The 15,599-nt window shown below is 37.5% G+C and overlaps 1 protein-coding gene across 1 annotated transcript; it reads right to left on the bottom strand.

The window, feature by feature from the left end:
- Nucleotides 1-639: 639 nt before the first annotated feature.
- Nucleotides 640-15,282, bottom strand: LOC148370198 (uncharacterized). The gene is made up of 8 exons (XM_088332601.1): nt 14,959-15,282; nt 12,162-12,292; nt 10,807-10,953; nt 10,669-10,743; nt 9,484-9,624; nt 6,529-6,792; nt 4,784-4,891; nt 640-1,449 (listed from the first exon to the last, which is right to left on the bottom strand). Exons 1-8 carry the CDS (start codon nt 15,219-15,221, stop codon nt 1,145-1,147), a joined length of 1,434 nt encoding a protein of 477 aa, XP_088188727.1. The 5' UTR covers nt 15,222-15,282; the 3' UTR covers nt 640-1,144.
- Nucleotides 15,283-15,599: the final 317 nt, after the last annotated feature.

Here is a 15,599-nt window from a genome sequence, read left to right on the forward strand (position 1 = left end):
GGAAGCATAAAAGGATAAAATGAAAAAAAGACAGGTTTGTGGTTATCCCTTTAATCAGTATATATCAGTATATTCCTAACAATAATTTAATGCAGAAAATGAATTAATAATTTGAATAAGACAATGTATTATTTTACTTAATTATATTTGCATATATTTTTTCCTTCTACAGAGAACGTCCATACTTTTTTTTTTAATAATAAACCTCATTCATGTCGAGCAACTCAGGATCTCACAACAAAATGTTAATTAACAATATATATGATATAACAAAAGGTAATAACGACAATTTTGTGTCAAAAAAGTTGCGTCCCGGGGACGCATGTTTATTTGACACGATGCGTCCCCAGCAACAATGATGCGTCTAGGACGCAGGGACGCGGGCAAACGAGAACAGTGTAACACATGTACAATATAACATGTTAAACTACATAAACATGTTTGAAAAAAATATGGTGTAAGATTATTTTGTAAGGGAAAATACGACAGTTTGTAAGGGCATGGAGCTTGACAGGTATGTAGTTTGGTTGAACAGATTCAATGGTAAGAGAACACACAATTATATAATACATTAAATGTATTTGATGACCAGTGAACCACAGAATATGTTGAACATTACAAAAAAAAAAACAAGCCAAGCATGGTTTAAAATGATTTATTAAAATTAATAACATTTCTTTCAAAAGTAATAAATACATGTGCTCTAAATTAATGGTTACATCATGCAAGAAACTTCAAATTTGTGTGGAGACGTGAAATAAGAAGTTACACTATCAGAATTTATACATGGTGAGAAATAAATACGTATGTAGTTTAGTGTTGCTTCCTTAAACCACATGGTGAGGTACATTGAAACACCTTTTAAAACAACTATCACCACAATCCATACAAATATGTGAAGATGTAACAATATCTTAAAAACAAAGTTATCAAAGACTTCGTTAGCAGCATGATTACCACGAGGTGTGACTCTCCCTAAGCAACAATGAAAGTAACATGACAAGTAAAAACAAGCAACATACCATTACTAAAAAAAACGCAGGATAGCTATAGTGATAGGATGATGTCAGTGGTCCCTCCAAGCTTTTGCGTAACAAATTATAAATGGAAAGAATCTCAGGAGCAGAATGCCGCACCTTTATGGTCACATGGAAAATAACCTGACTGCATTTCTATACCTGTACCCCAGCTGGGCTACTTTACACCTGCAGATTGGACTTGTGACGTCACCAAAAGGGGCGGAACAAATCAGGTTTGGAGACGAGTCGAAAGATGAAGTGCATTTACTGAGCATCGGGATCTTGCTTTTTCCAACGGGCGAACTGGAGATCATTGCGAAGGGCGAGCCACTGGCGGCAGGGCTGCTGTCCACCTTCAGGGCTTGCCGTGACCTTGAAGATGGGCTGCAAATACTTGGAATTTTGCTGGACCGCTGGGTAGGGGAGACCACTGGGAGAGATATTTAAGTTATGAGGGAATTCAGTTATCACCGGTTTTATGATAAAAGTTCAGAACTATCCCAAAACGCAGTTATAATTTGATCATTTAAAACAGGGGTCACCAAACTATGGCTTGCCAACCGTCTCTGGCCCGCCAACAGAATGAATGTGGCCTGCGAGATAATTCTGGGAATAGCATGGGAAAAAAAAAACAAGCCACTTTTAGTCAAACAATGACCTGCAGTTTTCGATATGTCCACTGAATGTCGTCAAAGCCACATGCCCCTCCACCAATTGTTTATACTGACCACCACTTATCAAACAGACAATTGTGCAGACACCCATTCAGATGTTATTTGATTTGAAATGGAAGTCTTCGTTTAAGGCAATACGATTGCACGCCCCTGGATTTCTTAACCCATGTCCCTGTGTAGATTCAGATGTAATGTATTGGTCCCCTTATCAGGGGTACAAACAACAGGCATTACTTTACAAAAATAGCAGAATGAAAAACATGAAAGTAGGACAATGACGACAGGTTGACATGATGGGTCAGCACAGCTTGTTGTTTAGAAGGGTGATGGCAGAGGGGATTGGGATTTTCCTAAGGCTGGCCTCCTAAAGCCTATCTTTTTCATTACCCTCATGGCCCACATTCACATAAATGGCAACCTTTTTCTGTGGATGCTTTTTATATCAATTTAATATATCAAGATAATACATTCAATGCAATAAACCACCTCTGATGTGGGCCTCTTTGCATTGAGTTTTTCAATGGAATTGATCACATTTTTTGCTTCAAAAAAAGAAGAATACTTTTCTATTACTGTTAAATAGTTTTCATTTGTAAGGAACATAGTTATATATTTTGTGTGTTTCAAAACCAATTGGATAAAAAACATCAGCTATTTTCGGTTTCCTCCAATGCGGCCCGCAACTCAAAACGTTTGATGACCTCTCATTTAACATGACATCGAATATTATCCAATAGAATATAACACTTTTATTGTCATGACACAAAGTGTCAATGAAATTCAATGCTGCCCCATACAGTGCACTCGAAGATTCTAAAGTGAAATAGAACTTTAAAAGTAACATTTGAATTCAATGTTACTTTTTAAATTAGGGGTAGAGCAATTACCAAAACATATGTAAATTACACATTACAAGACGGAACACAATATAGTAGGCAGTGGGCAGCAACTGAGATAGCAGCAATTAATAATAAATATTGGTTCAAGATAATTCGTTATTTACAGTATAAATACTGATAACATGATTTAACAAATTTAGCACCTTCTAGTGGTAAGAAACTTAATTCATTAAAAAAAAAAAAAAAAAAAAAAAAAAAAACCCACTATTGATTGACCAGACCAGGGGTCGGGAACCTTTTTGACTCAAAGAGCCATAAAAGCAAAAAATATTAATTTTATTTTGGGAAAGAGCCACACCATATATTATGAGACAAATTTACTAAATTGCTAAACCCGCGCCCCAGACAAAAGCTTAGTCTTCAGCACATTTATTTTTGATGATTTGATAAAAATTATGAAAAGAGAATAATGCCAGAGCCCGTGTCCCAAAATCAACAAACATACCACTTTAAACTTGTGTCTTTCTTGCAATTACTCAAGATCGGTTAAACTCATTTTGACCCTTTTTTTTCATACATATTGGTTTCAAAACCAGATGTAAGCAGTTATTTTGTAAAAACGTCACAACATTCTGCAAACAGGGAGCCTGATGTGCTTATCTATGGTGCAGACGGCGTAGGGCGAGAGATGGGAGGGAGTGCTTGCACTTTTTGCATAGCTCCACCCATCCCTCCCACTCACCCAATCAAATGACTAAGTTCTCTTCCGGTGTTTTGGCGTATTTACAGTTCTGTGGATTCATCATAAGGTATTTGAACACTGAACACAGATTATATGGTGAACTTTTATATAAAGGATTCTTTAGCGTTGTACAGCCAAAACGAGTTTTTTTCCCCTTTTTTTGTGTGACACCTTGACTGTAAATGTTTGTGAAAAACGTGCCCTATATATATACTGCAAAGTAAAACCATATTATTTAGCTTTGGTTTGGCTTTGCGTGTACCTGAATAGGATGGATAACTCAAGTTTTGAACAAGATGGAGAAATTTTGCATGCAATCAAATTTGTCTCTGAGCCACAGATACTCATAGAAAGAGCCATATATGGCTCGCGAGCCATAGGTTCCCGACCCCTGGACCAGACGAACCAAAAAGCTTGCTAAAGGCATAGTTAGTATTTTTCCTTGTGCTTTGTAGCACTCAGTGACACCTAAGAGGTCTAAACATAATCATTGTCCCTTTTGAATGAATAGTTAAATTACTTTTAGCCTATAAAAACTGTGATATCCTTTTATCTTGGAATTTACTAAATAGCAGCAACATTGAAACTCAGAACGATTATTTATGCTCGATAGTATAGCATCTTTTTCCCCTTCAACGGTTTTATTATGTGTATTATTTGTTATTGCAACATTCGTTGCAGCCTGGTCATCTTGGAAGGGGGATTACCTCATGTGCGGTCCCTTCTCAAGGTTTCTTCATTTTCCTCATGTTGAGGTTTTTGAGTTTTTCCTTGACCTCATGTAGGTTTTAGATCAGGGAATAATCTGTGGTCTGTTCAGCCCTTTGAGACTCCTTGTGATAAAGGGCTATGCAAATAAACATGACTTGACAGTATTATTTGACTACCGGATGTATTGTGTACTGCAACCAAAAACAAGTGTTACAAAGCACAAGGAATAATCCTTAGGAGACAAAATGACCAACATGCACTATTTTACTTTTCATTTGTTGTCTAGGCTTTTTTAAGTTTTTCGTTACCTATAGCAGTAAGATTGTGGACAATTATGATAGCTCCCTCTGGGTGAGTCATATAAAATAAATACAGATATTTCAAAACCTACGAATATTTAAAAAATATGTTTTTTTTTGATTGTATTTGATTTATTTTTGCCAATTATTCAAATCAATAGCACTTTAATGATTTGATACCCCTAACGGGGACTAGTTAGGACACAATGTCCCATTAACAATATCATAACATAAAATGAAACGGGAACAAATTAAAAGCAGTTCACCGTTTTGTAACCAATAAGTGTTTTCAATTGATATAAAACCACTGCAAGAATAACAATAACTTTAAAGGAAAACACTTGGTCAAAAACAATATGACTGAATTTTTGTGGATACCATCAGTTTAATTGGGTGCAAGATTAGCCTGCAATATTTGTTTAGGTCAAATGGCCCCCGAAAATGACAGACAGAACGGAAAGTAAAGTGAGAAATTGAACCACAAAAACTGATAACTCACTGGGGGACTGGCTGCCTGGAGAATCAAAACTTTGGCTGTTACAAAGTGGAAAAGAGAGAGGAACGCCATGATCTGGTGAGAGGTTAGGAAAACTCCTCTGCATCTTATCTGAAAGAGACAAAAGGGGAACATTTCATCCAAAACGTGTAATGTGTGCTTTTACTGAAACTCCTTTAGTGGAGAATATTTTGTTGCTTAAATTAAAATAACAATATTTTCTTGATATTGCATTCTATAAAGTGTTAGCTGTGAAGATATAAAAAACGGTTAATATTTTAGGACCAATTATCTGCCAACAGAACAAGAACATTTTACTTTAAAATACTAGCTTTTCCTTTTACTACGTTTCCATTTTCTTGAATTTATGAATCAATTAAAAAATATCAACTTAAATGTGCCTTTTACATATTTGTTTTTGTAAGACATTAATCTGAGCAAAGGTATTCAATAGGGCAGGGAAATATCATTTTAGTTAAAAGTATTTTTACTAACAAAAATAATTCTTGAACTTATCTGATGCATAAGATAAGAGTAAGTCGCAAAACCAAATGTCGTCTCGAGTCGCCTTCTGCTAGATCAAGCATATGCCCTCAACATCACAACGGAATTCAATGCCTTCTTGTTTACATTGATCTACATGCTGAGTGCGCGCAACATGACAAATCAATGATGAAATCCGTTGCTGTCGATGTATCTATTTGTTGTTGCAGAAAGAAAGTACACCTAACAATGGCATGTGTTTTTTTTTAAATAGGCAATTCCCTGCACCACACTAGAGCCATGGCACACTACTTGAAAAACAATATGCAAGACCAATGTATTTGGAGCCACGGCACTTTTTTTTTTGTTTTAAAAATCTTGAGGCACACAGTCTATCTAAAGTGTTTCCACATTATTTCTTAACACAAGTCCCCTTTTTACATCTTAAATTATCGTGTGGCAACATGGGTAACTCATTTTGGTTTATTTTTTTTCTAATTTCGGATTTTACTACGGTATATTCTAACCCGTGTTTCAAGATTAAAAACAAGGAAAAATATATAGGTATAGAAAACTATAATGCACTTAAAATAAGCAAAAAAATATCAGTTAGTGAATTATTATTTTTTTCCATATTCTAACTATTTCGTTAATTTTTTGTAATAAAAAAAATTAAATCTGCAAATTCATGTGCAATAAAATTTTACCTTCTTTCATTTAAATTATTGCAGTGGAATCTTTGATAGCTTTGTATAACAAAAAGGGTTATTAAATGTACAGTTCTACCCCGTGAACAGATAATTAAAATATAAAAAGAGAATAAAAAAGTAAACTGCTGCGTCCTACTGTTAAAGATAAATGGTAGTTACTTGGCTGGTCACTGGAAGAAAGCAAAGGTATTGAGCAATGGCATGCTTTTTGGCAAACATTGGTCAATCTCTTACGGCACACTAGACAGAGTATCACGGCACACCATTATGCACTGGTTGAAAAACACAGTGTTTTCACTATAGCTAACATATTGTATCTACGTATGTACACACGACCTTTATTTTTTCCCCTTTCACATCTGAGGGTTACATCTAACAAATTGATTACAATGTCTTAAGGTACCACCAAGAGCTCTTTTAAAAGTTCCCGGCACTCTTCACATCCCATTAAAACCAAGATCTGATAAGCACTGCTGGGAAGTGCTTTAAGCTCTCTTTGAGAGGCTTAGAAAGTTATTATTAAGTGATAGGCCAAAAGGAGCGTGTCACATTCACCTGCTCCTGGTTTGAAAGGCAACGGGCTTGCGGAGGGATGAAGCGGGTCGGGAGGTGGATGCGTGGACAGGAAGCTGCAGCTTTGCCAGTTTCGGGCGCTGGAGAAGTTGCCGCGAGGTTGCAGGTGAAGGTGGCGCTCTGGGACGCGGCCATCGCCGTCCACTCCGTCTTCCGGGTCGAGGTGAGCGCTGAGAGGGAATGTGACGCTCTGGCTGCGGCGGTTGGCTAGCGCGATTGACGTCCTGGCATAATCCTGCCTGAGTTCTGCGCAAGCCAGTCATGAAGAATAAGCACGCAAACGCACAGAGGTGGGATAGAGTCACTTACATGCCCCTTATAAGTCAAGTCACCAAGATGTTAAGAGAATGGCGGGGCATACGAGAGGATGTTGGGCATTACAAAATCCAAGTTCTAGTTTAGCTCCCTGAGCAGGGAACATCACATTCAGATTTCTTGAAGTGAGAGTGGTTATGCCATTTACTTAACATAACAGCACAAAATTAGCTTTAATACAATTCTGAATTTAATATTTGTAACAAGAACTGAATGTAAAAATATTGTTGTGAAAACATAACTTGAATTCACAAATAAATTAACACATAACCATATGAATAAACACAGTCTTTTCCGGACTATTGGGCGCATCTAAAAATCAAAATTCTGACAAAAATTTAAGAGTGTGCCGTTTCATTCAGTGAAAATATGGTTTTCCCTGAAAAAATCTGTATATTCCAAAAATCAAAATAAAGATGCACAACTATATTAAAAATTAAGTGAGGAAACCTTGTTTCCTCCCACATTCCAAAGACATGCATTTCAGGTGAATTGGCCGGTCCAAATTGTCCCTAGGTGTGAATGAGCGAATGAGTTATCTGTCCCTGTGTGCCCTGCGATTGGCTGGCAACCAGTTCAGGGTGTCCCCTGCCCACTGCCCGATGATTGCTGGGATGGGCTCCAGCCCCCCGCGACCCTACTGAGGATAAGCGGTACGGCTAATGAGATGAGACCTTGTTCATATCCCTCAAGAGTTTACCCCTCTTGAGGGATATGACCAAGGTAGATAGATAGATAGATAAATACTTATTTCTATGAATAGGAATAAATAAATCTATAACATATTTGAAAATACAAATATAAAGTGAATAACATGGTTGAATTTGGTTTGTAAATCCCAAACTATCAGTAGATGGCAGACAAGTCTTACTTGTGTACTACGTCTGAAAATAAATTTGAATATAAAAATAAATGGATAAATCAGGTGAATACATGAATATGCGAAAAAAATAGGTAAATGTGTGAATGGAGGAAGAATGATGGATAGTAAAAACCAAAATTAAAAATAAATACATAAACAAATACAAATAGAAAGAATGAGTAAGTATATTAAAGTGTTGGATTTCAAATATTGAAGGGATCACTAATTCAGTCTTTGTAGTAAAGTTGTAAAATTGAAAAACCACCAGTAGATGGCAGACAACTCTATATTAATTTTAGACTCCCTTGCCAAGGCAATACTAAAACCTTGAAGCCCCAGTGTGTAATATTTGACCACTAAAAAGGATCCTTATAGTCTGATGCGAATGAAAACCAGTGCCATAGAGCACAGCATAGCAGCAAGTTGCCAGGCAAACATGGCAGCAACCTAAGGTAGGGATTCCACTGTGTAAAACCAGTAGAAATTGATCTACATCTTTTGTTTTTTTATAAGAATTACCTTTAGTATGATAATGTAGGGGGCAGCATGCAGTTTGCTGATACCATCACTAAGTTGATTGTTTGGAGCTGAGGGGTACGCCGAATTTAGAATACTTGGTCTCACTTTCGCCCAAAAGTGAGGCTGGAGATTTGCGTGCATCACTACGCATCTGGAGACACTCAACACCATAATGCGTTACATACTACGCCTTTTGAAAAAAAGTAACAATTGATCAGTCTGGTTCTCAGATTTCTTTTTTTGCGCCCTCTGTCTGTCTGACGGAGTTTGCATGTTCTCCCCGTACTTGTGTGGGTTTCCCCACACATTCCAAAAATATGCATGTCAGGTTAATTGGCAGGTCCAAATTGTCCCTAGGTGTGAATGAGCGATTAAGTTGTATGTCTAGGTGACCTGTGATTGGTTGGCAACCAGTTCAGGGTGTCTCCTGTTCACTGCCCGAATATAGCTGGGATGGGCTCCAGCACCCCCACGACCCTACTGAGGATAAGCGGTGCAGATGATGGATGTATGGATGATAAGTTACTTTTGCTTAATTTTCAAATGAATATATTTTCTTTTTTTTACTCAACAAAAGTTACTACTAGTAGGCACAACATATTACACACTGTCCCTTTAAAAAACCTGATACTTTTGGAATTGTATATAAAACAATGGTGGACTTATATATTTTCAACATTTTGAGTAAACTTTTGAATGGGGAATAAATATTTAAATTTAATTTTACATTATTGTTTATGTTTAAGTGTTGTCCTAGAATGGGAAATTTTATCCAAGACAACTTGCCGCCCTGAAAAACCCACCCCAACATACAGTTGTGGATTTTTTTCATTTTCTCAAACACATGAATGTATTTTTGTCTTATTATTCTCCGAAGTAACAGTCGTGAAAATTGGCCTGCCCCTCCAGGACTTCGTTTGCCCATCTCTGGTCAACTCCCAAGTCATATGAATTAGTTACAAACCTTGATCAAGCCCTTTTAAACTGCAGCAATTGAATACGTTCTAATCCAATACTCAATTGTTTGACTAAAGTCTGTCTCAAGTCAAGTCATTTGTCAAGTCACCACCTCTGCAGTGCCCACACACATCCACACATACGCAATCACCTGCTGGGGTTAATGAAGCTAAAATAGCGATGGGCTCTGAGGTCTGCAGTTAGCAAGGACACGACACACAATTGGCCTTTAGACATCGACCACAAGGCATTAAAAAATAAAATAAAACTTTGATTCAGCCTACTCTCTTCCTGCAGCCGCGCCATCACTTGCACATCAGTCAGATCCAGCAGTTTGTAGTCGTGAGGGACCAAATCGTCCTCGTTCGCCTCAGGAGCAATGACGTCACGGACCACTAGGGGGCGAGAGCGCTGCCGTCTGCTGCCTGGTGTCAAGAGAAATTTTGAATATTTAATTTTGTTCTGAAATGTATACATATTTTGAATATTTTTTTACATGTACCGATTTCCAATTGCAAGCTAAAAGGGACAGTGTGTAATATTTAGCGCCTCCTAGTGGTTCATTCAGTAAAAAAAATAGAATAAAAGGCAGAATATATGAACTAAGATACCAATGTTAATTTTCATTGAAAAAAAATCATAGGGTAAGAAATTTGTATTTTTATTACACTGTGCAAACTCCACTTAGGTCACTACCATGTTTGTCTGGCATCCAGCTGCCACGCTGTGCTCTGTGGCCATGACTCCGGTCACATCAGACAACAAAGTGCAGTGTGGTCAAATATTACACATTGGGACTTTATTTTCATATTGGATTAAAAAAAGTAAACATGAGGCTGACCACTAGGGGGCAAGAGCGCTGCTGTCTGCTGCCAGCGCTCCGTGAAAATTGACAATGTTTAGTTTGGTTTCGGATTTTATAAACAATGCGAGTACTTTAGATCTTTTTGTAATGGCACAATATACAGTTGCAAACACAAACAATAAATATTTTAATGATGGCTAAATAGAGTATCATATTAATGCACTGGATTATATGAAACATCCACAAGAAAACAAAATAGTCTTTTGTCATATAGTTTTCATATACCGGAGTGTAAGGCACATTGAATCGTATGTACAGGCCCATATTAACACAATGCATTAATATATGTCAGTAACTCAAATTGCAAAACATTGTATGCAATGGGAATCAAACCCAAGTTGTGACAGTCAGAGCACAGACACATTAGTAATAGAACACCACTGGTACAGATAACATATGAAAAGGCACTAGAGCTTATTTCATCATTACACAAATACTACCCACGGTGCCACAACACTGATTTCCATTGTGCAATAAGTGATATTTGTATTCTGCGGTACATTAGGCGCACCGGGTTAAAAACAAAGCACTTCCAAATGTATGGCCAAATTGGGGTTTTTAGTTGGTGCTTGTAGTTACCTAAGAGGCACAGAATTTGGCTTACCATTGGTCAGCAAAGGGATAAAAGTGGGAGTCTTTGCTCTCCCACTTGGGGTTTGAAGGTGCGTCTTAGAAGACACTTAGAAAAGATCAAAACAAAATCAGGTTCTGTAAATTAATTTCCTTATTTCCTCAAGTGTACCTTTAGTCGGCGTGTGAGTCTCCGGTGACCGCGAATTGGTGCAATTTGTGTCCAATGTGCCAATGGAGGACACAACGGTCGATGTGTTTAAGGATGGAAAAGTCGGGGCGCTTCGGGGGCTGGATCCTAAACTACGCCAACAGGAAGCTGAAAATAAACAAATAGTGCCATCTTCTCAAAGATGACTCAGTACGATTGAAAACAAGAGACAGAGAAAAGTGCGATAGCATCGTGTAGCTTAGGGGTGGGCAAACTACGGCATGTGAGCCGGATCAGGCCTGCCAACAAATTTAATCTGACGTGCGAGACAAAGCTAAAAAAAGAGCAAAAGAGAAAATGGGCAGCACTACGTCAAACAATGACCTGCACTTCTAAATACATCCAAGGGATGTCATCCAAGCTAATATCCACTCCACACTAAACCACACACTGTAGCTTTATTTGCCGACTACCATTTATCACCCAGAGAATTTTTTTTTTTTTTTAAATACAATGGGGTGTGTAATACCTTGGGCCTTTTAGTGGTTAGAAAAACCAAATTAAAGACAAACAATATAGAATTAAAAACTAAGCAGAAGTATATTAACTTTTATATACAGTATAGTACAAAGAGTCATCAATAAACTTTCACAGACGAATACAAACAAAAAGCATACATTAATGAACACTTTGCCATGATAAGGAACAAACAAGACAAAATTAAACAAATTAAAACTAAAAAAATAAGTCATAGAATAAAAACGAAAAAAAAAAACTTTTAAAAGTCAATCCAGTCCTAAGTTAAAAAAACCTTTCCCACCCAGCATTTTACCCCCACCAACTCCTTCTCAAATTCTCCTCACGTGAGTACATTTGGACCAAAAACATAAAAATGAATTGTGGCCCCATCTTAAAATCCTGACCACACTGAGAAAAACATTATGATTTCTGGATACGGGTAATCAGATTCACCCTAAATCAGCTGTGAAGTGGCAGACAACAAATATTTTGTTGGCCAGTGAATTATGGAACATATACAAAAATAATATACCTAATGAAAACTGAAGTGTGTTTAAAATATTTGGTATCAAAACCCCAAACTACACCTAAATACATATCAAATTCATTCAGATGTGACAAATGCATCAATGAAAGGAACAAGGCGGTATCAGCACCGCCGGTCACTGGCGACCTAACAAAAAACAAAAGGCATTGTTTCGTATAGAAAACCACTGAGTCTTTTTAAGCCACGGATAGTAAATGAACCGAGCAAGTGAAGGTGAATATGCAGAGATGGAAGTCAGTGGGAGCCAAGGTTACAAACATGCAGAAACATTCTGGTAAAGATGAATAAACATATTAATAAACAAGAACACCTGACTCTAGTTGGAGGCTTATGGCACGCCTAGCTAGCTTCCATTCATGACTTTCCAGAGCTTGACGGCACCATTGCAATGCTGTTAGGGAGGTCTCAGAGTGTTTCTTGATTTCGAAGGGCATGTACAACCTGTCAAACACAAACACATGGATAGCGTTCATTCACAAGTTCTATCAATATGTGTTTTGATTGTACTCCGGTTCCTAAACAGACATTCAAAGGTCACAATGTAGGTAACACAAATCTACCAAGCTATACCAGCCTGGTATCAGATTATCCATTTTAGAGGTTACATTTAGGCTAAATATTAGATCATCTAGACTTGTTCACAATTCTTAGATCTCTTAACCACCTGGGTCAAAGCACCATTAGTAAATTTGGTATAGTTTTTTTTAGACACAATTTAGTCCTGGAAAAAAAAAGAAAAATCAGCATTTTGTTTATCTCTTTCAATTTTCAATGTAACCTTCAAATAAAGCAGTCTTACAAAACAACCGTTTTCAACTTTCACTTCAAAAAAATGTTTGTGTTTCCAACGATTGTCCATACAAAAATAAAATCCTACCCCCGAAAATCTCCCCATCAGTGTTTTCCCAAAAATTATGGCTGGCATATCTGGGAGTGTGCAGTGTCTCAAAATTGTCTGAGTGCAATTCATGAGTCAAGTCTTTAATTTTTTGAAAGAAGCCGTGTCCGTGTGAGGCACCACCGTTCTGTCTCCAAGAAGACACAGACTGATTTTAGGAGAGTATGAACCATTTTTTCCATAAGGGAGCAATTATGTAAAATTTCCAACAAGCATGGTATAGCATACCTCTCTCATTGGTAAACTTCCAAAACAAACCATCCTTAACAGTCCCGTTCTGAAATGTTTGAGTAAAATAATATCCATTGATCATATTAAATTGGAAAAAAAAAAAAAAAAAAAAACTCTTACCAAATGAATATATCTTTTGAACTGAACCGTAGCATCGTATTTAAAACCCTTTTGAAAAGTTTTTTGTTGGATGGGAAAACATTAAAGGGACAGGGTGTACTTTTGACCACTGGATGTCAATGTGTGGTGCAACCAAAAATGAGTGCTAAAAAGCACAAGAAAGAATACAAACTACAGACTTGTAGTGACCAAAACGTACCATTTAACTTCACATTTTAGACTTGTCTTTTTGAGTTATGGGGTACCTGTAGCAGCAAAATGGTGGACAACTACGTGAGGTCCCTTTATGTAAACCTCATGCTATCCAAGAAAAAAAAAATGCAATTTTTTTACCTAACAAGTATTTATATTGTTATCATTATCAACTATTGTATATGTCTATGCTTATTGCTATTGTTGAAAATTGTTATTATATAACTGTCACCATCATATTATGGAAATCCATCACAATCTGGACCAATATTTATAAACAAAAACTATGAGGTGAATAAATATGGTGGCGAGGATGGTTAAAAAACAAACAAAAACTAAATAAATGGCGATACAATCACAACGCTATACATCTTAAAAAGAACACAAAAAAGACATTCTTCACATCTCAGAGTTTGGGCAGACAAGTGGGAGCTTGATGCTGGAGGCATCTGGCTCAAGCTCCTGTACTTTTTCTTTTTAATGCACGGATCAGGACACTCAAGAATGGTGGTCCTGCTGCAGGTCCAAATATACTTGTATGCTGCACAACACACGCACATAGCAGTCAGTTCCAACATGAGCCCCCAAGAGAACTATGTTGTCTTAATAGATACTCTAATCATACAATATGAAAATAGCAATGATAATGATGATGGTAAAAAAATGTGATGGAAGTAGTGATAGTGATGATGATGATAATGAAGAGACTGTATCCACAAGGTCAATGTAAATATGTAGATTGTTGAGTTATTTTTTACATGTAAATACACAGAAGAGCTAACTGTGAGTTATGATTTTTAATGAAGTCAAAGGGGTAGGATCTAATAAGCATATGCTTCTTCCTACTCCCTTTTGAACATGTACGATGACATTGTGTTTTCTTTTTCATTTGTTTTTGCTTTTAATACGTTCAAAATAAAACATTCATTCATATGCATAATTCTATTTCATGTGTTGTATGCGTAGGCAGCCCGGCGGCGCAGTGGTTAGCGCAAGTGCGGCACAGTTCTGAGATCGAACCTCCTGTGTGGAGTTTACATGATCTCCCCGTGCTTGCGTGGGTTTCCTCTGGGCACTCCGGTTTCCTTCCACATTCTAAAAACATGCATGTCAGGTTAATTGGCTGGTCCAAATTGTCCCTAGGTGTGAATGAGCGAGCAAATTGTCTGTCCCCGTGTGCCCTGGGACTGGCTGGCAACCAGTTGAGGGTGTCCCCTGCCCACTGCTCAAAGATAGCTGGGATGGGCTACAGCATACCCCGCGGCCCTAGTGAGGATAAGCGGTGCAGATAAAGGATGGATGTATTGTATGCTTATTGTTTTGACTTTATATTGTTTATTTAATTAATGAAGTTTTTACCGTTAGGAGGTGCTACATAAGAGACAATGCCCATTTAAATCGAGTGTACAGCAAATACTAAACATTTAAGAAGCACACAAGTTTTGCTGTAAAACAGAAAACGTGTTTTGTCTGTTTTTCAAAATAAGTTTTGGTATGCCTGCGATACTAAGTGCTAGTGTGCCACCGGTTGCTATTGATAACTTGATTATATTCATCGAAACGATTTATTTTAAATCAGAAAAAAATGTGAAAAATCGAAAAAATACGCGCACTAGGCCGAAAATGTATAAAGATAATGAATGCACTCTAACGCGCAAACTCTTACCACGTTTCATTGTCAGAGAATCCAGTCGTGTCCAGGTCCAAAAGTTCCACCTCGTCCATAGCTAAAGGTTCAGCATATTGGACGTCCACTTGCTCCTCAAGTGGTTCAACGTCACACGGTTCTGGCGTGCAGGCCTTTGGGGGCTGCTGCTTCTCATGCTTGTCGTAAAGTTCAAGTCGCAATTGCAGTTCGTGCAGCTTCTTCAACTGCAGCTCGGCGTTCGCAAGGTTCCGCTTTCTTTGCAAGATGACGCAAGTTTCCATCTGATCTCCACGTGTGACAGAAGGTGAAGTCTTACTTGGCGTATCTTGTTTTTGTCAATTAACTTGTTCCTCCACCCACTTTAAGCTCCACCCCGTGATTTGTCTGTAATTACATTGTCCTGTTTTATAAGTTTAATTTTATCTGTGTGGAGAACATGGAAATCGATTCTTCCTCAATTATAAATTAATTATAGTTGACTTTAAGAGTTTGTGAAAATTGGTAAACCGATGTCATCACTTTATCGCTATCTAGTGGTTATTTCAGATCATTGCAGGCACGATTTCAATCATCCGTCGGTAAAACCCACAATTGCAAAATGTTCTCAAACCTATTCAGTATTGTTTCCGTGGGGTGACGGTTGTAACATAATGACAGTT

Source organism: Urocampus carinirostris, chromosome 3 (assembly GCF_059441175.1).
Source record: "Urocampus carinirostris isolate Australia breed hairy pipefish chromosome 3, RoL_Ucar_1.0, whole genome shotgun sequence".
Taxonomy (NCBI): Eukaryota; Metazoa; Chordata; class Actinopteri; order Syngnathiformes; family Syngnathidae; genus Urocampus; species Urocampus carinirostris.